General features: G+C 41.5%; 1 protein-coding gene across 6 annotated transcripts in view; it reads left to right on the top strand.

Annotated features, from left to right (window-relative positions):
• The window catches only part of trim36 (tripartite motif containing 36), a 187,350-nt gene that overhangs the window by 21,852 nt on the left and 144,505 nt on the right, over window positions 1-20,993 (top strand). For 2 of the 6 annotated variants that reach the window (XM_041186598.1, XM_041186596.1), the window contains exons 1-2: window positions 7,030-7,167; window positions 8,721-8,970. In XM_041186598.1, the coding sequence (XP_041042532.1) occupies window positions 7,105-7,167; window positions 8,721-8,970 (313 nt within the window). In that variant the 5' untranslated portion in view covers window positions 7,030-7,104. Of the gene's footprint in view, window positions 1-7,029; window positions 7,168-7,666; window positions 7,940-8,720; window positions 9,022-18,708; window positions 18,739-20,993 lie in introns of those variants that run through there. The other 4 variants (XM_041186594.1, XM_041186593.1, XM_041186597.1 and 1 more) reach the window with 4 other exon arrangements.

Raw genomic sequence — 20,993 nt, 5'->3', positions numbered from 1 at the left:
TACAAATGTGTGTAAGTCAGATTGAACAGCAACATTAGGCTTGCCTGTAATAGTAAATGCATAAGTAAATGCACGTGTGTTAACTGTTTCCCCTTAAGGATAGTTTTAGAATACCGAGTGTAAGGTATATTCATCTGATTTCTGGTAGACGAAAACTTAGTATCATAAATAGTTAGATGATGCTATTCTTTCAGTTGTATCTGTTGTTTTTTTATCATATCATCTCTGTTGTGGTCAGGTATCCTAAAAGAGATGTAGATTACCTTACCTTTTACAAAGGATGATTAATGTCTGGCAGCAAATTCAAGACAATAATTCAATCTCAGGCTGTGCTGACTCAAGAAAACTGATCTTGTTACATTCATGGTTTTGGATGTCATCAGAGCTGCTTATTGAATTGCATTGCCAGTCATCTGTTATCCTCTGTCAGCTTTAGTAGACATAACGTCCCCAATATTTACAGAGAGATGGGTCTGGGAAAGAGGCCAAAAATGGCTAAAGAACCTGGCAAGACCGAGGATGCAGAAGAGCTGCCAAATGTAGTGGCAACATCTCATTATTATTTATGTATTCTGTAACGGCAAGGAACGGCAAAGCAGGTGGCTGAAAAAACTGGCAGTCTAGTTGCTGGCCTGGGTGGAATACTAATGGCAGGAGAGAGGGGAGGAGAGGGGCTGGCAAACATGGCTGAGGTATAATGGTCAGAGTGTAAAATTTCTAGAACAGAAGTTTCCCAATTACATTGCTAACCGCCTTAATACGAGATTAATAATGTTTAAATGCATTACTTCTTCTCCTTCATTTCCTTCTTGCCCTTAAAGATGCTGGTGAAGCACATGCTTATATTTGTTTCCATAGCTAGTTTTTCCTGGCACAGGTTGCCAGCCTGTCATCAGAGGCTATAGCTTGAGGGGTGCCACTCAACATCAAGCATGACTGACCAGGAGACTCTTCCACTCTTACAGCTTGCCATAGGTGTGTAGGAAGGATTTACAGATCAATAATCAACCTGTTTGGCCGCGTTATGAATGCACTTTCCTTGGCCATCAAATCCTGGAGTGGGACTTGAACCCAGCACTTCTGGCTCAAAGATAGGCACGCCACCCACAATTGTTCCTAATTCTCTGTATGGGCCATCATTATGAATTACATTAGATGGTGTATCCAAAGGCAGGGGTGGAGTTGAACTTGAAAAATTGGCGGGGGCAAGTGTAGAGTCCAGCTGATTTTCCACAGCACAACTACAACCAGGGATTAGTGACACTGGGGTTGTCCTTGCAGCAGAGAAGATTAAGGGGAAATTTGATAGAGTGGTTCAAAAATCATGAAGAATCTTAAAACTGTTTTCAATGGTAGGAGTGCAAGTAACCAGGTTACAGATATGTAAAAGTAATTGGAAAAAGAACCAGCCAAAACAACTGCAAAGTGCCAAAGTCAGCTCTACCAGAATCACCCAACTTAATGTCTGCAACGTTTCACCATCTATGCCTCATGGGCAAGCCAAAGACTGATTCGTATATCTTTTAAAACTTTTATCTGGACTCTTAACTTCTAAATTCTAATCTGTGTGTATGTGTATTGCATTTTCATTATTTTTTTCTCAGATTTTTAGTAACTAATAAACATACTTTTTTGACTCAAGAAAGCCTGGTTAAATTAGTTCATTCTAAAAAATAAATACATTTGGACTGGGAAAAGGTATCCAAGTGGGAAGGGATCCCTATTAAATTAACCTTGTGACCAGCCCAGGAGATTAAATAAAGAGGTGGAGCCAGCTCATTCCTTGTCACCTGGGAGCATAAAAAATTGGGGTCCCATCCGGGAAGTTAACAAATTGGGGGACCTTACTTGGGAACTGGTCATAACAAATAATAACTTTAAAAAGAGAATTAAATAACTGCTTGAAAAGGACAAACATGCAAGGTTATTGGGAAAGAGCTAGGGAGCAAAACTGATAGGATTATTATTTCCAAAAGCCAGCATATACACAGTGGACCAAATGGCCTCCTTCTCTGTATTCTATGATGGTTCTCACCATGGTTATCCAATGCTGCACCACAAATAAGACCATAAGGCATAGGAGCAGAAATTAGGCCATTCAGCCCATTGAGTCTGTTCCGCCATTCAATCATGGCTGATAAGTTTCTCAACCCCATTTTTCCGCCTTCGCCCTGTAACCTTTGATCCCCTTGCCAATCAAGAACCTATCTATCTCGGTCTTAAATACACTCAATGACCTGGCCTCCACAGCCTTCTGTGGCAATCAATTCCATAGATTCACCACTCCCTGGCTAAAGAAGTTTCTCCTCATCTCTGTTCTAAAAGGTCTTCCCTTTACTCTGAGGCTGTGCCCTCGGGTCCTAGTCTCTCCTACTAATGGAAACATCTCCCCCACGTCCACTCTATTCAGACCTTTCAGTATTCTGTAAGTTTCAATCAAATCCCCCCTCATCCTTCTAAACTCCATCGAGTATAGACCCAGAGTCCTCAAATGTTCCTCATATGTTAAGCCTTTCATTCCTGGGATCATTCTCGTGAACCTCCTCTGGACCCTCTCCAGGGCTAGAACATCCTTCCTGAGATACGGGGCTAAACATTGCTCACAATATTCTAAATGTGGTCTGACCAGAGCCTTATAAAGCCTGAGCAGCACATCCCTGCTTTTACATTCTAATCCTCTCAAAATAAATGCCAACATTGCATTTGCCTTCCTAACTACCAACTCAACCTGCAAGTTAACCTTAAGAGAATCCTGGACTAGGACACCCAAGTCCCTTTGCAATCCAGATTTCTGAATTCTCTCCCCATTTAGAAAATAGTCTATGCCTCTATTTGTCCTACCAAAGTGCATGACCTCACACTTCCCCACGTTGTATTCCATCTGCCACTTCTTTGTTCATTCTCCTAACCTGTCCAAATCCTTCTGCAGCCTCCCAGCCTCTTCAATACTACCTGTCCCTCCACCTATCTTTGTATCATCTGCAAACTTAGCTAGAATGCCCTCAGTTCCTTCACCTAGATCATTAATGTATAAAATGAAAAGTTGTGGTCCCAACACTGACCCCTGCGGAACTCCACTAGTCACCGGCCGCCATCCTGAGAAGTACCCCCATATCCCCACTCTCTGCCTCCTGCCAGACAGCCAATCTTCTATCCATGCTAGTACATTGCCTCTAACACCATGGGCTCTTACCTTACTGAGCAGCCTCCTGTGCGGCACCTTGTCAAAGGCCTTCTGGAAGTCCAAGTAGATAACATCCATGGGCTCTCCTTCGTCTAATTTACTTGTTCCCTCCTGAAAGAATTCTGACAGATTTGTCAGGCATGACCTCCCTTTGATGAAACCATGCTGATTTGCCCTATTTTACCATGCGCTTCCAAGTATTCTGAAATCTCATCCTTAATAATGTACTCTAAAATCTTACCAATAACTGAGGTCAGGCTAATCAGCCTGTAATTTCCTGTCTTTTGCCTCACTCCCTTCTTAAACAGGGGGGTTACATTAACGATTTTCCAATCCTCTGGGACCCTCCCTGACTCGAGTGATTCCTGAAAGATCACCACTAACGCCTCCACTATCTCTTCAGCTATCTCCTTCAGAACTCTGGGGTGTAATCTATCTGGTCCAGGTGATTTATGCACCTTCAGACCTTTCAGTTTACCTAGCACCTTCTCCTTGGTAATGGCCACCATAGTCACCTCTGCCCCCCGACTCTCTTGAACTTTGGGGATGTTACTTGTGTCTTCCACCGTGACGTAAAGTACCTATTCAGTTCTTCCGCCATTTCTTTGTTCCCCACTACTACTTCTCCAGCGTCATTTTCCAGCGGCCCAATGTCCACTTTTGCCTCTCTCTTACCCTTTATATATCTAAAAAAAACTCTTGCAATCTTCTTTTATATTACTGGCTAGTTTACCCTCATATTTAATCTCCTCCCTCCTTATTTCTTTTTTAGTTGTCCTCTGTTGGTCTTTGTAGGCTTCCCAATCCCCTGGTTTCCCACTGCTCTTCGCCAGATTGTATGCTTTCTCTTTAGCTTTTATGCTGTCCCTGAGTTCCCTTGTCAGCCATGGTTGCCTCGTCCTCCCTTTATTATGCTTCTTCTTCCTAGGGATGAATTTTTGCTGTGTCTCCCAAATTACTCCCAGAAACTCCTGCCATTGCTGTTTCACTGTCTTTCCTGCTAGGCTCATCTCCCAGTCAATTCTGGCCAGCTCCTTCCTCATGCCTCTGTAGTTGCCTTTATTCAATTGTAATACTATTACATCTGATTCCAGCTTTTTCCTCACAAATTGCATGTCAGACTCTAAATGACAAGTGGCCAAAATTTGGAAATTAACGGTTAAATGCTTTGTTTCCAAACAATTTTGATCGAGCCCTGATATATTACTTAGTGACCCCAAAGAAGTAATTGGGGCCAGTATAAGTGAAGGACACTGTCCACCACTGTCTAATTTGCAGCCGCTTTGTTTGAGTTTTTTTTAAATCAGGGCTGCACATATGTTAAAAACAAGTTTTGTATTTATTTGACTATTTTGCCTTGGTTAGAAAATAAAACCCCAGGGATTCTTTGGGTTACAATGAATAAAATGTGTCCTGGACAGAGCTGATGGGTAAGGTCCCAGTGGATTGAAGTGTGCATGTGCAAAGTACAAGATCCACGTAGGAAAGAGCAAGTTTTAGAGCACAGGATTGAATGTCTTATTGTCTTTTGTTAGCTCGTGTTCTTTCTTTGTTTGTTAATGAATTCCTTCTGGAATACTTACAGAAGCGAGGCTGCAAAGAGTGGTTATTAACTGACAATATCTTAAAATGTGAAGGATGCATTAATTTTAGACATAACCATGTAGCTTCGCCAGCCTTGACTGGGACAAAAATAAATGGCGAGTCTGGATTTGCATAAATATTTCCGCGACGTATTTACACGTCATGATAATAGTAATCGCCCCTGCTTTGTCCCACCATCCGTGCGGCAGTCTCTGGGAGGAGCTGATCTGAGCTCAGTATTTCCCAGTGTGGTTGCCTGTTTATTTTTGGAGGCTGGGTCCGGGTTTGCACCTGTTGAATTGGAGCCAATCGGCATCCGATTATAATAATGTCAGAATTGTTTTTGGCACCGCCGTTGTGGATCGCACTAAGGTCGAATGATCCCTTTTAAAATTTAACGCGCCTATTGCTCTTCCTCCAAATGATTGTATGTACAAAGTGTGCAAAAATGAATCCAGTGTCATATTGAGAAACAGCTGGACGGGGGTGGGGGGGGGGGGGGTAAAATGGACGAGTCAGTGGGTCCTTTTCCTCTGTCTATGTGTGTGTGTGTGTGTGTGTGTATGGTATATGTGTGTGTGTGTATGGTATGTGTATGTATGTGTGTGTGTATGTGTGGTATGTGTATGTGTGTGTGTGTATGTGTGTGCGTATGTATGGTGTGTGTGTGTGTATGTGTGTGTTTATGTATGTTATGTGTGTGTATGTGTGGTATGTGTATGTGTGTGTATGTATGTTATGTGTATGTGTGTGTGTATGTGTGGTATGTGTATGTGTGTATGTTATGTGTATGTGTGTGTCTGTGTGTGTGTATGTATGTTATGTGTATGTGTGTGTGTATGGTATGTGTATGTGTGTGTGTATGTATGTGTGTGTGTGTATGTGTGTGTTATGTGTGTGTGTGTGTATGTGTGTGTGTATGTATGTGTGTGTGTGTCTGTGTGTATGGTATGTGTATGTGTGTGTGTATGTATGTGTATGTGTGTGTCTGTGTATGTGTATGTATGTTATGTGTATGTGTGTGTGTATGGTGTGTGTGTGTATGTGTGTATGTTATGTGTGTGTGTATGTATGTGTGTGTGTGTGTGTGTGTCTGTGTGTGTATGGTGTGTATGTGTGTGTGTATGTATGTGTGTATGTGTGTGTGTATGTGTATGTATGTTATGTGTATGTGTGTGTGTATGGTGTGTGTGTGTATGTGTGTATGTTATGTGTGTGTGTATGTATGTGTGTGTGTGTGTGTGTGTGTGTCTGTGTGTGTATGGTATGTGTATGTGTGCGCGCTTTGGGATTTTGCCATCTTCAGTCCCCATGTGCTGGAGCTGGACTCTGACAGGTTGAGGGTGTGGCGTTGACATGCAAGCAGCTCAGTCAACTGCAACTGAACCGAGCAGTGGCGGACAAGGTCTAATCTTAGCAAGACGGGACAATCCGCGAATTGCTCAACTAAAGCCCTTTTCCTGGCCCCGCCCCTCCATGCGTTTCACTTAGGAGCTAACCTTTAATATAGATAGAATCGCCACATTTCACTGTCTTCGATTCTATCCTTGTTTAATCTCTCTTGACCTTGACCAGCCCACTTGACTGAAGCGTGAACACAGAGAACCTGCGCGCCTTGTATCTGTTACTTAAAGCTGCGGGTGGATTTCAGGTGAAAAGCCAGGATCGATTCCAGTTGTGGGGGGGGGGGGGGGGGGGGGTGAAAAAACGTCCTGGTTTTTAATATTGTGTAAATCCACCGGGTGTCAACCGTCTGGCGGGAGGGCTGACCCCAGACCCCAGACCATGGGGATTAGGGTGGGCTCCAGAACTGTATTTTAAAGGGCTTTCTGTTAAAACAAGGAGAGAGCAGGACATTGCTGTCAGCTCTGAAACAGGAGCTGGGGTGGGATTCAGCAGGAGGCTGATGACCCTGGGACGGGGGGGGTGGGGGGTGTTGTGCTAAACCCATTAGAGTCTAATGCTGCCGTCTGCTTGCAGAAGGGTTTTGCGAGTGGGTGGGCAGCGGGGGTTTGGCAGCATTGACGCCGGTTGGTTCTGGCTCGGTGATGTCTCTCCCACCCCACGCCCCAAGGCTGGACGCCGTGGGCGGGGTTTGGCATTCGGGAAAGTGACTGAGACGGGGGAGTTGCGGGCGGGCGGGCGGGCGGGCGGGAGGGAGGGTTTCAGTGCGGTTCCACTAGCTGATCTGAAGCGGTCAGAGGCTCTTACAGCCTGTCCCCGGCACCTGGAAAGTCATTTTTTTTTTGGGGGGTGGGGGGGGGGGGAGAAAGACCTTCAGACGCAACCTCCCCCCACTGACTTTTATTCAAGGAAAAGTGCCTTTCAGCAGAATCATGTCCGATTCGGATGATATAAGTGAGTTTGGATTCATTGTTGACAGGATCTCCAAAGGTGAGGTGAGTGCTCCACCCCCACCACCCCCCACCACCACCCCCCCCCCCCCACTGTGTGTCTTGTACGGTCAGGCGAGTCCAGTCTGTCTCCTCCCCAATTCCAGTACTCAGCACCGGCTCCTGCTGTGAACGGAGAGCTGACACATCCTGGAATCCGAATCCATCCTTATCCCCCCCCACTTTCTGACTCCTTCAGCCGACTGCCTGTGACAGGCACTGTGTGTGTGGGGGGTGGGGTCCCTCTGCACCCCCACCCCTGTCTGTCTGTCTGTCTGTCTGTCTGTCTGTCTGGGCTGCTCCTGCCTTGGCTGACCCGCTGGTCACCAACCAGAGTACCCCATTAAATCAATGATACGCCGGCTCCAGCTGGATTGAATCCGAGTGTGGGTCGGTGACCATGTGCCTGGACCAGGTTCACCTACACGGACAATCCCTGCGGCCTCTCCATCCCCTCCCAGCTCTGAGCAGCCTGCTTCCACCCTCAGACCTGGCTCTTGTCACCGCTGCTCAGGATCCCAAAGCAGGGATTTACATTAAAACCTACCACCTTCAAGGAGCGGTTTCCATGACGACCTCTCCTTCAGTTTCAGTCTTCCTTGCTGCCAAGTTTGGTAGCTGCTCGGATCCGGGCTGGCTCCCTGTTTAAATCCCACTCCGGCCACCCTCTACAGACCGACTGTTGCCGGACTTTCTCGCTGGCCCATATTTCCATATCTAATAACCGGCGTGAACCAGAGCCAAAATCTGGACCATGTCGTTTAAAACGCACAAAGATGTAAGTAATAACTTCCTGAAGTAGTGTCAGGCGAGGTGTTTGCAGAACTGAGACACACGTAGGCACAGATACATAGACACACACAGACACAGAGACACAGACATACATAGACACAGACACACATAGGCACAGACAGACACAGACACATAGACACAGACATACATAGGCACAGACATACATAGACACAGACACAGACATACATAGGCACAGACAGACAGACACAGACACATAGACAGACACAGACATACATAGGCACAGACAGACAGACACAGACACATAGACAGACACAGACATACATAGGCACAGACAGACAGACACATAGACAGACACAGCCATACATAGACACAGGCACACAGACGTAGAGACACAGGTATACATAGGCACAGACACACAAAGACAGATAGGCTCTATTTATTTCTTTATTGAACAAACACGTCCTAAAATTGTGACTATAGTTTGTCACCGACCAGTGATATATATCAGCACACTTACTGTTTGTACTCCTTCACAATGTGATAATGGGTATATTTTGCAACCTTTTCTTGTCGTGATGTTCAGCATAGGGGAGGATAATTTCACAGAAATGACTTGTTATTGTTTATGTGGACCATTTTTTAAATGAGTCTTGCTTACATATTAAAATGTTGATGTGGGTGTTGGCTAGTATAAAACACCTGTCTGCACTCTCGGAGTTTTCAGAGGTGCTTAGTATGCCAGTGTCTGGAGCTTTGTTGTTTGGTTGCAGCTTTGGGTGTGGATGAACGTCCTTCTCTTTTTGCAGGTTCCCATCAAAAACATCGAACGCGAGCTGATCTGCCCGTGCTGTAAAGAGCTTTTCACTCACCCCCTGATCCTGCCCTGTCAGCACAGCGTCTGTCACAAATGCGCCAAAGAGTTGCTGCTGTCCCGGGAGGATGCGATTGCAGAGCCCGACTCGGAGTTCTCCAACCCGGCCACACCTATCAGCAGCCCCAGGATCCGCCGCCTCTCCTCGGCCAGTGTCGAGAGGCTCGACAGGCTCAATAGGACGGGTAGGTGTCACATCCCGCCGCTACCATCAGCAACACAGCTTCCACCCTTCGGTAAAAACACCGTTTTGCCTAGTTTGCGCATTGCTAATGTCTCTTCTGGCGCGTTTCCTGTGAGGTTCGCTGGGCGGGGATGTAAATATATGTGACCAGAGGTCATAGACCTGAAACTCTATTTTGCCTACTCTTTTGAGCATTTCCAGCATTTTCTATTTTTGTTTCAGATTTCCGGCTACTGCAGTATTTTATTTTACGAAAATTACAGGTGGGGCCCCAATCTAAACCTGAATTTCAGGAAGGATGTACCAGCCTTGGATGGGGTGCAGCACAGATTCACCAGAATGATATAAGGTCTGAAAGGGTTAAATTATGAGAGCAGGTTATACAGACTAGGCTTATATTCTCTTGGATAGTGAATATTGAGGAGTGATCTGAGATGTTTAAGATGATTGAGGGACTTGATAGAGTAAATCAAGATAAATGATTTCCTTTGGTGAAGGAGCCCAGAACAAGGGGCCATAATTTTAAAATTAGAACTAGACCATTTGGGGTGATGTCAGGAAATATTTATTCTCAGAAAAGGCAGTGGAAATATGAAACTCTCTGCCCTCAAAAAGCTGTTGAAGGTTGGTCAACTAATAATTTCAAAACTGAGATTGACAGATTTTTGCTGGAGAAAGGTATTAAGGGATATGGGACTCATACAGGTAAATGGAGTTAAGATATGATGAACTATGATCTAATTGATTGGTGGAACAGGCTTGACCGGCTAAAGGAATACCGGAATAAGCATTGGCTGATGTTCCTTGAATGAGACCAAGGAAGAACATATCTCCAGAGAGGTGTCAAGTCTCAGGTTTAAACAGAACACTAGAGTCGGTTGGAACCTCCTAGGAACTTTGCAAACTTAATCACAGTCAGATTTTACATGCTTTGAGAAAACAGACAGTTCCACCGTGGTCACAAGATATTAAAAAAAATACCATCTGGGAGCAGAGCTCTGTTAAAAGTCTGCAGATACTGCCTGTCTGGGCCACAGATCCTGTTTCTCAGCCTGCAGCATAACTCTGGTATTGTTAGATGCAAATAGCACTCTGCAGCTATCAGATTTGGAGCAGTAGCGCACACAGTATAATCACCGCCTAAACAAAACAATACTGCTTGGTAGGCCATTTTGGTGCTTTTAGCTTTAGCAGATATCTGATGTGTTAATAGATCAACAAATGTTTTAAAAAAAACTGTTCTGTCAGAGGTTTTCCTAGCTGTTCAGCTTAATTTTAAAGTTTACTAAAATATTAATGTGATTATGAGACATAATATTACACTTTGTTAGGCCATGGGATAGATTTTGACAAATTAATGCGCTGGCATAAAGCTTTGCATGGTGTGAGTGCATATCGAGAATTTCGTAGAGGGATCAATATATCCCACTTGACTTGCTTTGTCCCTGAGGTGATCTTAGATCATTTGTCTTGACACCCACTGCAGTTCATTTAGCAACATAAGAACATTTTAAGCATCTTTATTTTTTTTTAATGTTAGCAGATGGTGATTGTCTTGTCAGCTGTCTTCTGTCATTAATATTTAGCAGGCATTTGGAGGGCTGGACATGAAGTTCTGCATTTCTATGTATGCACAGAGTTCTGCTGTGTTTGGGCAGAGAGCAACATAGCACTTGGAGTTACCAACTTTGCATTTATTTCTGTAGATACTAGTCTCAGGGTGCCATAGCACCCTAACTAGTAATAGTTACGTTACTAGACTAGTAATCCAGAAACCTGATCTAATAATCCAGAGAATATGACTTAAAATCCCACCACGGAGGTTTGAGAATTTTGAATTCAGTTTAAAAATCTGAAAATAAAAAGCTGGTTGTCAGTAAAAGTGAGCATGAAGCTGTCAGATGTGAAATAAAACCCAGCTCTTGAGCTTTAGAAAAAGAAATCTGCCCTCCTTACTTGCTCTGACTGAAATGTAATTCCAGTCCAGACCAATGTGGTTGACCCTTAACTGTGTCCTGAAGTGGGTCTAATAAACCACTCCATAGTTTCAAACTGTAAAGGAGAGGGCCCACCACCAACTTTTCAGGGAAACTAAAGATGGGCAATAAATGGTAGTCTTGTCAGCAAGGCACACATCCAGAGAATGAAGACAAGTCATGCAGTAATTCATTTAAAATTTATTCCTGACTGACTTAGGCCAGCTATACCTCATTTAAATGCAACAAATTTCCTCACAAACCTCGCCTCTAGTAGCATTGAAATATAACTAAAATTAAAATATGTTTGAAAATCAGACCGGGAGGGACCCTGGTTTATCCATCTAGAAAAAAAAAACTACACCCCTTCATCATAACATCCAGCTTTTTGTTTGCTGAATCCTGTCTCCACTCCCATACCAATAAGGAGGATGGAGTACACAGTCAGCTATACAGTGCTGTCATGCCAGTGATAGACTATGGGCAGAATTTTCATCCCGAGGTGAAGGTGAGTTTGAAGACCCGTGTGCCGGCAATATCATGCTTCCAGCTGCCTTGTGCTAATCAGCCAGCATGTTCTGGCCTCCAGCCTATTTTCAGGGAGGGGGCTTCTTGGGGTCGGGCAGGGTGGGAGGTGGTGACAGCTACCCATGTGCCAAATAGCAGGTGGCCAATTAGGCCAATTAAAGTGCCAATTGAGGGCACTCCTCAAACACCATCTTGATTTTCTAGATGGTGGACGTATCCCCACTGTTGTGGTGTTATGGCAGGCTGCCCAAATCCCAGAGGGAAACTTGAAGCAGCTACCACAACTATTTGCAATTTGTAATAACTTTGAGATGCGGGCTTTAAATTCAGTAAAAACAAGTCCATCAAGTCTTATAGGTTTCTTACAAAAGTAAAGTAAGCCTTTATTAACAGAAGAAATGATTTTAAGCACTTATATATATCTACAAGTTACTGCTATGATAACTTCTAAGTCTCCTAATAATCTAAGTTACATCCATTAAGGCAACAGTGAGTTACATAGGTTTTTAAAGGACCCAGGTAAAGTAACACACAATATCCTGAACAGTTGAATTCAAAGTGAGTTTTTCTCAGCTTCAATTCCTTGCAGTCAGCAGCTAGAGGCTTTTCACACTTGTTAGATCTTAGAATGCCTTCCCTTGCACACAGCCTTCTCTCCTTTATACATATTTTTTCCTTTGAATGCAAATTCCTATTGTTTCACTATGTCTTTGGACTTCACCTCTCTAATAATAAAAATCCATCAAAGTACCGATTTTTCCTGTAATCTTTGGGAAAAATAAACACACTGTTTCTTAACTTCTCCTGACTAGATAAAACATTTCAACCACCCCCCCCCCACAACCTTTTGAATTCAGGCTGGTCTGGTTTATTTAAAAATGCAAATGTTCCATTTACACCTTACATTCTAAAACTTGTTCCACATTTCAAACCAAGTTTATCTTCTGACACATCAAAGCCTTCAGACCAGCTGCCTTTAATTCAATTAAGTCCCTCACACATACACACAGACATAGACACAGACCCCACTAGTCCTCTACAATAAGTTCCAATGACATTATGAAAATTATTGTATCTTCCTGACTTGCGGTTAGAGCACATAGATTGAATGGCAGTGGCCTACCTGAAGCAAGCTGGGGTGGGGGAGACAGAAGCACACCCTGCAAAGCAGACCAGGATGGATCTACTGGACTATGAGGGCCGCAGCCACTGCCGCAGGCCCTCTTGTGGATGGCTCCCCTTCCTATTATGATGGCCTGACAGCTGTGACTGGAATTTATTTGCTGTAATTTACAAGACTCTAGAGGGCACCTCCACCTTGAGGATGACCATCCTGCAGTCCCCTAGCTACAGCAGTAGTAGCCAACTCTCCCGGTCTGATTGTTACATTCCCAGAGCCTCAGACCCACCCACTGGCCCTTCTGGCTGTGGAGACTGCCCTCCTTTCTAAATTGGGCTGAGCTTCTGGAGCAAGCCTTCAAAATCTCTTCCAGGGTCCCGCCATGGCCATCTCTGGGTTCCTGACCTGGACTTCAACCCTGTTACAGGATCCCGATAGTGGAGCTAAAATTCAGCCTTAGCTGTTTCCCTATTATTTTGTTTTTAAACCTTAACCTTAAAACTAAGATCAAATGAATCTGAGGAAAAAATGTGCCCCAGTCTTGGAAGGACAAACACACATAGATACTTGATAGTTGAATTTTCAGAACAGTTTGCTGCAAGAACTGATCCTACCTGAAACCATCCTGAAGAAATGATATCATCCCTTCAAAGTGAGTTAAAGTAGGCGTGAGTTCTGTAGGGCAATAATCCACATAAATAACTGAGGGAATGCATCACTCATCTAATCATCCATTAGACCACAATATACATTATATTATTATATTATACACTCTTATAATACAAAATGAGAGGCCTCCTTGAGTAAGATTTTAATGGAACCTTTTTGTCTTCTGCAAAAATAACAATATTTTTCCCTTGTGGTTAAAACAGCTCAATTTATTTTATTCATTCATGGGATGTGAGTTTTGCTGGCACCACCACATTCATTGCCCATCCCTAATTGCCCTTGAGAATCAATTGATTTATATGTAGAAAGGAGATTAACCCATTAACCAGCATAAATCCAGATTTTGGACTAAACAAAGTGCAGTTTGGAAAGTATGTAATAATGATTCTTTTTGTACAGCTCAACTTTATGGTTTGGTTTAAAGTTTGATAAACATTCATGTGTATCTGAAAAGCTTAAGACTTTTAATATTAATAGCAAATAGATTTAATAAACATTGGGTGGTATGAGTTTCAAATGAAAATCTAGTTAATACCTAATCCAGGCAAAACTCATAAAAGTTATATTGTCATCCTTACCTGAGGGTTTTTCATTATATAAAGAAAAAGTTATGTATTCTGTAATTTACCAACATCCATCCCACCTGTCAGAATAACTATGATCTTTACTCCTCATTTATATTCCAACCTTCAGAACTAGCTCTATATTATAAACAACAGAACATAGAGGTTCCTGGAAGCATAGACTGGAAGCATGATCTCTTGTGAGCTTCATTTCTTTCCTCCTCACAGAAGGCAAAACACCGACAGTGCCAAAGGCATCGGCAGTGCCTCTTGCTTCCAGGGTTACCATGTTTATTTTTGACATGGAGTGGGTTGAGTTTTTGAGGCACCTGGTGCTATGTTAGTATTATTGGCCTTTTATTGGAATGATCACAACTACAATGGGAAAATCACAAATATAATTCAAACACCATTTGTATCAGAAAGGTGCTCCACTCAGTCCTAGATGGAGACAGTGGAGATTTAGTGTTCATCACTTTACGTTATCTGGCTCCTTTTATAGTGGTATATCATTATGAAAATCAGAGGCGGCATAAACCTATTAGCCAAATTACCCTAATCTGCTCAAGGGAGGATGGATGTTTCTGGAATATGAAGCAAAACATAATGTTTCTAAGTATAAACTCTACGTTTCCCCATGTGGAACTGGAAAATGCTCAAAAACAATGTGTTGCTGGTCTCTTTGATTTTTTTGATGCATTTTTTCTATCCAATGTCAGCATGAAATACTAACAAAGGTATAGCAAAGTTAGATGCGGGATAAAATCCCCCCTACCCTGTCCAAGCAGGCAGCTTGGGCCCAACTTCAGAAGAACTGTACTGCACAAGTGTGATCTTTATCAATTTGCACATCCACCAACTCAGCACCAAATTAGTATTAGCGTGATTGCTTATACAGACTGGAAAGGATTTCTGGTTTACTAGATTTGTGGGTTTCTGTGTAGCAGAACAAATCAAACATGGTTATTTTTCTCTATCAGCTTTAAATGCATTTGCCAAGTGGCAATTATATATGCATAAACCTGAACGGTGAATGTTCACAGCTCATGTAGTTATGGTGGGGTATCACAGCCAAGTGCAATTCAAACCTCATGAGATGTCCACACATGTGCACTTTCCAGCAGCGATCAGGTAGCAAGTAGGAAGATGAACACTGACTTTTTATAGCCACTCTAGCCAGAAGCCATTGCAACCAATTTTAAGGTGTTTGCATTTCGTCATGTTAGGTTATTATAGGATAATCCATATCCACCACAGCTGTAATTGAAAGTTTAAAAACTCTCAAAACCCAATTTGAATTATATAGCATTGCATCCTTCCAAAAAAAGAATGGAAAAGCATCTGGTATGCAATTATTTCAGCCATCACTGAATCCCTGTGTAATCTGTGTCTATTTACAGCAACTTTGTGGTATATTGAATATGTACAAAATATATGGTACTGGGTACATAATTTTATTGAAATGTTTCAAAGAAGAGAAAGTTGCGTGTGAAAGCAAACAAAGGTTTTTGGCAGCCTAAAATGGCAACATTCATGTTAACTTTTTTCCCACAGAATATTGTCCTGCAAAGTGTATAATGTAGATCTATCTATACATTTCATGGAACACAGCACTGCATTTGCCATTCTAGGCACAGGCCCATGCTGACTAACCATCTTATATCCTAAGCCAGTGGTATAAGTAGAGCTTCCACGTAATAAGTAGCAGTTAATGAAAAGAAGATAAGAAAAACTTCCAAGTGCTGGAAATACACAGCAGGTCAGTCAGTATCTGTAAAAAGACACGTTAACAATCCAGGTACATCCACCTCCTCGAAACATTAATCTAAGTTTTTACAGTCCAGTTGCTGCTGTGCATTTCCAGCAAGTTCTGTCAACATTTATCTAATTTAATTTAGTTATTCTTGCATGGGATGTGGGTGTCACTGGCAAGGCCAGCCATCCCTAATTGCTAGGCCATTTCAGAGGGCAGTTGAGAGTCAACCACATTACTGGAGGTCAAGTCACATGTAGGCCAGACCGGGTAAGGATGGCAGATTTTCTTCCCTAAAGGACTTTAGTGAACCAGCTGGGTCTTTACAACAATTGACAGTTTCAATAGATGTTAGATTGATGAGACTAGTTTTCAATTCCAGATTTTATTAATTGATTTTAAATTCCACCAGCTGCCGTGGTGGGATTTGAACCCATGTCCCCAAAGCTTTGGCCTGGGCCTCCAGATTACTGGTCCAGTGACATTACCACTATGCCACCATCTCCCCCTAATGTATCATTTTGTCTTATGAATATAATTATGTACATCACTCATACCCTGGAACAGGGCGTTACACTTCATTCTTTAACCTTCTTGTCTACAGAGGCAATTCCATATCCAAGTACTGAACACCAGAACTGTAAATATTTATTCAAAGAATAGAATGAATATTTATCTGTGATGATAAAACTTGCATTTCAATAGTGCTTCGTCATTGAAGAACAGAAAGCTGGATATTGTGCATGAGAGAAAGAGGGTTGGGGAGGGAGCTGAGACAATTACAAGGCCAAGGGTTTTGAGGAATTCTTTGAAAGCAGGGCCAATAGGAGATAGTGAGATAAACAGAATTTTGGGAGAATTTCAGATGGCGGGGCATAGTAGCTGGAAGTTGATGGTGGAATGGAGTGTAGAGGACAAGAAATAATCTGCCATTGGATGAGCGGGGAACGTGTGTCACAAGAGCAGCCAATAAAGCACAATGGAATTACACAGTTGAATTGTACAGAGTGAGATTGGCAAGGTATTTCACAACCCCACAGGGCAAGAGGCTTACTGGTTAGTTCAAGTGTTTGCCCAAAATAAGCTATTATGTTTATTATCAGGGTCGTTTAAATAATGAACCCTGTAAAAAGCTAACAGCACACAGTCTATGCTAAATGAAAGATGTTTGCACAGTTAACACCAACTTGTCAAAAATATTTTCCTGAGCATACATATGGACTAGAAAGAGTGGAGGTGGGGTGACACTTATTATTGGACATGAGTGCAGAGAAATGTTTTACAGGAATTCATGATGACAGGAGCTCCTATCAGCTATGGAAAGGAGCCCATTTTAAAAATTAAGTGTTTATTGCAGTTTGTATAATAATGTTCAAGGCTCTCTGATTTATAATCCAAAAGGAGGAAATAAGTGTGAAACAGAGTATAAGATAGAAGGCACCTGGCCAGGGATATGAAATGAGATATGGATGACACAAACACAATAGAGGTAAAACCACAGGAAGCTGAGTAAAGATGTTTTTAATTCATTGCCTGATGAACAAGATGTGGCAGTGTGATATTGGGACGTACAGCTGAATATCATTTGTTTAACAATTCTATTCAAATTTGATAGCTCTGGAAAAAAAGTGTTGCACCGCTTAAAATCATGTTTTTGAAGCAATTGCAAAAAATAAACCTTAGAAAACAAATATTTGGATTATTTCTATCATTCATTTCAGGAATGGGTTCTGTTTGAGTCAAAAACACCTTAGGGTCTTTGACTTGCTGAATTTTACTTTCATCAGCCACACGTTGGGAGGGGTCTTTGTGTCTGGTGTCTCTGTGATTGGCTATTGGAAGAAATAACAGCTTTGTTCCAAGCTTCAGTCTGAACCGGCTTTAAACCTAATCCCATAAATGCAAGGAATGTGCTCTAAGCCACCGCGCTACCAAATCTGTACGCACTTTTTTTAAAAAAAGAATTGCTAATATTCCAGCACTAAACTAAAAAAAGGAAATTGACACACAGTTGATTATACTGTGGTATAGTGCTAGAAAGACTATGGTCAATGTCCCTTTCTGAAACCTTTGTAGGTGTCCATGCAATGATTTAATCCAATCACTTTTAAAGCTGGCACTTGTCTGAATTGTTTTGAGGCTTTTAATACACTGATCGTATTAGAATAATGTGTGACCTTTGGTAGGTGCTGTTTCTATATCTGTGTAGATGGCTCATTTGTTAAATGCTCTACCTACTGTGGTACCATACCAATCAGCAAGTTTCCAGTTTTGATTTTCAGCCTGTGCTAAGTTAGCTGATCTCAAATGGGGTGACATTAGTGCTGATAAAATTGGCCTCATATCCCAAGATAAGGAGAGAAAGGAATCATCCAGAGTTCCCATTTCTGACCATGGCCTGGTGATTCTGCTGGAAAATGTGCTTACTGCGGCAATAGGCAAGGGTAGGAGAAGGATTGCTTGTGTTACTCTCATTGATCAAATAGACAGCATTCTCTGTGTCAGCTCACACAAAGCATCCGCCCTTGCTTGGGACACTGGAAAGTGTGTGGAAAATGTGGAAATATATTGCAACACGTGTTTATACCTTAAATAATGGAGGGTGGAAATTGTATGCAATGACTTTATATAGTTTCCAAAATTGTTACAATGAAGTAAACACTAAAAATTTTTTTTGTCTTATCTCTACTAGATATTGTTCTGTTGATGTGCAAGCTCATTTTGAGTATTTTGCTAGATGAATATTTTTATGACTGTGTATGAGATGTTTGAAGAATAATCTGTAGTGTTTTGTGTACATTAATTAAATTATGTCAAAATAAATTGTTATCATTACTTGGTAAATAGATGCTACAAATTAGTTTTTTGAATATATTGGCAAGTAAAGGCTTGATAAGAGGTACTGCAGCTTTAAAATGTTGTAACTCTGTTTTGTTAAAGGTTTCCTAATTCAGAAACTTAGGAAACTAACCTGATTCTGCAAATTAATTCTTCTTTTAAAACTGTCATCTAATTTGTGTCACATTGTGAGATGTTGATCAGCCAGTGTAGTATATTAATGTTGCACTACATATTGTGTAGTGTATTGGCACTGTAGGATTATTCGTGACTTTTTGTTAATTGATTACAGCTTCACTGCGAAGGTCATTTGGGAGAAAAGGTAGAACTATTCTGTGTTTATCCAGGTTTCAATGACTCCTAGCTGCAGCTCTGTTATAATGACTGTCTTTGAAATACAAGAAAATATTTGATAATATCTACATTCAAAGAATCGTTGGTCAAGTTCTAAAGTTAACATAAGGAGGACATAATCGCATCGCTATAGAGATCATTTTTTTCAATAAACTAATTGGCTAAAATTCTGTAATACAGTAGTGTTTGGATTATAATTGATGAGCACCATTTCAGAGCTTTTGGGGAACAACGTTTAAAATAATCTAAAATTCATTTCGATGCAGTTTTGCCTGAAAGCAGTAACAGCAACAAATGAACATCTATGTATTATGCGTCTCAGCATGTTTTAGAGTTAGGCATTCACCTAATGATCAAACTAGTTGTCAGTTTGTGGTAAATATAATACCTGTATGATAACACATGCAATGGCTGGCATATTCATTACAGCATAAGTGATAAAAGAATCAGACCCTATGTGAACTTTAGTGTAACTTGACCAATGCAGAGTATTTGCTTCTGGCATTCGGTTCTCCATTGCTTGGTTCATTAGTTTGTAACAACAACATGCCTCTCCCATGCCTGCTTATGTTATTTGCTGCTTTCTGGATGTTGTGCTACATCTCACTGTCTTCTGGTTTGGTGTGTTTTATGTGATTTTGTTGTTTGCCATGCTTTTTGTTTCTTTCTTACTGCCTGATAATACTGCAATATGCAAATCAAGTGTGGGTATAGAAACATAGGACAGATTTATGAGTATCCCAATCCTTTTTATTCAAAGAAAAGTCAGTGAGGGTTCTTACACTGCACTGGAGTGAAAGTTTCGTGGATGCAGTTTCATGGCCATGATTTTCCTACATGGTCATTTGATATTCTGAGCCATTCCATCTTAAGGGGTTGGATGACCATAAACTAAATGATCTCTCCCACAAGTTGCTGGAAGAAGTTAATAGGTGAATTGTACCGAGTACTTTCCTGCAGCTGACAGCCACTGGCTGCACAGTGACACATTGGGGGAGGTTGGAGAGTAAGTCCCTGAAAGGAAATGGTGTGCATACACTGAAAAGGAAAGGGGGGAAAGCCTAAAATAAAATCCCATTTCGATAAGTGTGTAATGTATTAAACTGCTTTAAAATATGACCATTTGCTAAGAGGTAATGTTTCATTATTATATTATTCATTATTCATTACAATTCTTGTTACTTTATGAATAGACATTCAACTTTTTACATGAAAATATTTCTGATGTGAAGTTACTGACCAACATTAACAATCAAGCTGATCCCATGTGCTATGGGATTATTAACCAAGATATACTTTCTCATTACTCAGCACATTCTTGCTTTATGAGTATTGGGCCCACTAAGTTGTTTTTAAGAGCAAACATTTGTTGGATAAATGTTGAGTATGCAAATACACTTTATGTTTTTTAAGCCCAAGTTGCAGCTTACTGACACCAATTTTTGTGAATTAATAACAATGCTGCGAATTACTAACTTACTCTTTTGTAAATTTCTAACAGTGTGCTCTTCCTGTGAATTATTAATGTTACTCTCCTGTGAAAAGCAATATTGCTATTCTGCAAATTTCTAGCATTACTCTCTGAATTACTAAATGTCCCTATCATGCAAATCGCTAATGGTTAATTAACATTCTCAGCCATGTCATCTGAAGAGGATGGTTGAGAATAAGCAAAGTGGTTCTGTAGGAATTACTATCGGTATTGTTATGAGGTGTTCTTACCCTTCAGCTGCTCATTGATTCATTGTTTCAGTCTCACTTTATCTTTCTCTGTCTCTCACATTTTCTTCCCTCTTTCCCATTTTCTCTCATGTTCTACCTCCGAAAGTTTAAAAAAAAGGGAAACTGCATGGGTTCAGTGTTTCTCTTCCTTCAATAGAGATGGTTATACCTATAAACATCACAAGGTGATAATGTGATAGAGGGGCTCATATAACACTGATCAAGGGACTCAGGTAACAATGCAACTATTGTGCAGACCTCATATTAGATTACATATAAGGAATCAGTTTAGGGCTGTACTTCCCAAAAACAACTGAACTAATATTCTGGGATTGATTTTTAACCCTCCCTGCCTTGGGGATACTGAGTGGGCGGGTATTAACAAGTAGCAGGCTAATTATCTACTTGGGTATTGTGACCTTTCCCGCCATTGCCGATTTTAACCTGCAGGCTTTTGCAGGTGGCTGAGGCACCTGAAGGTTTGGACCCCATGGGCAGAAT

Source organism: Carcharodon carcharias, chromosome 4, assembly GCF_017639515.1.
Source record: "Carcharodon carcharias isolate sCarCar2 chromosome 4, sCarCar2.pri, whole genome shotgun sequence".
In the NCBI taxonomy this organism is placed as follows: Eukaryota; Metazoa; Chordata; class Chondrichthyes; order Lamniformes; family Lamnidae; genus Carcharodon; species Carcharodon carcharias.
This window is presented reverse-complemented; position numbering and strand designations above follow the sequence as displayed.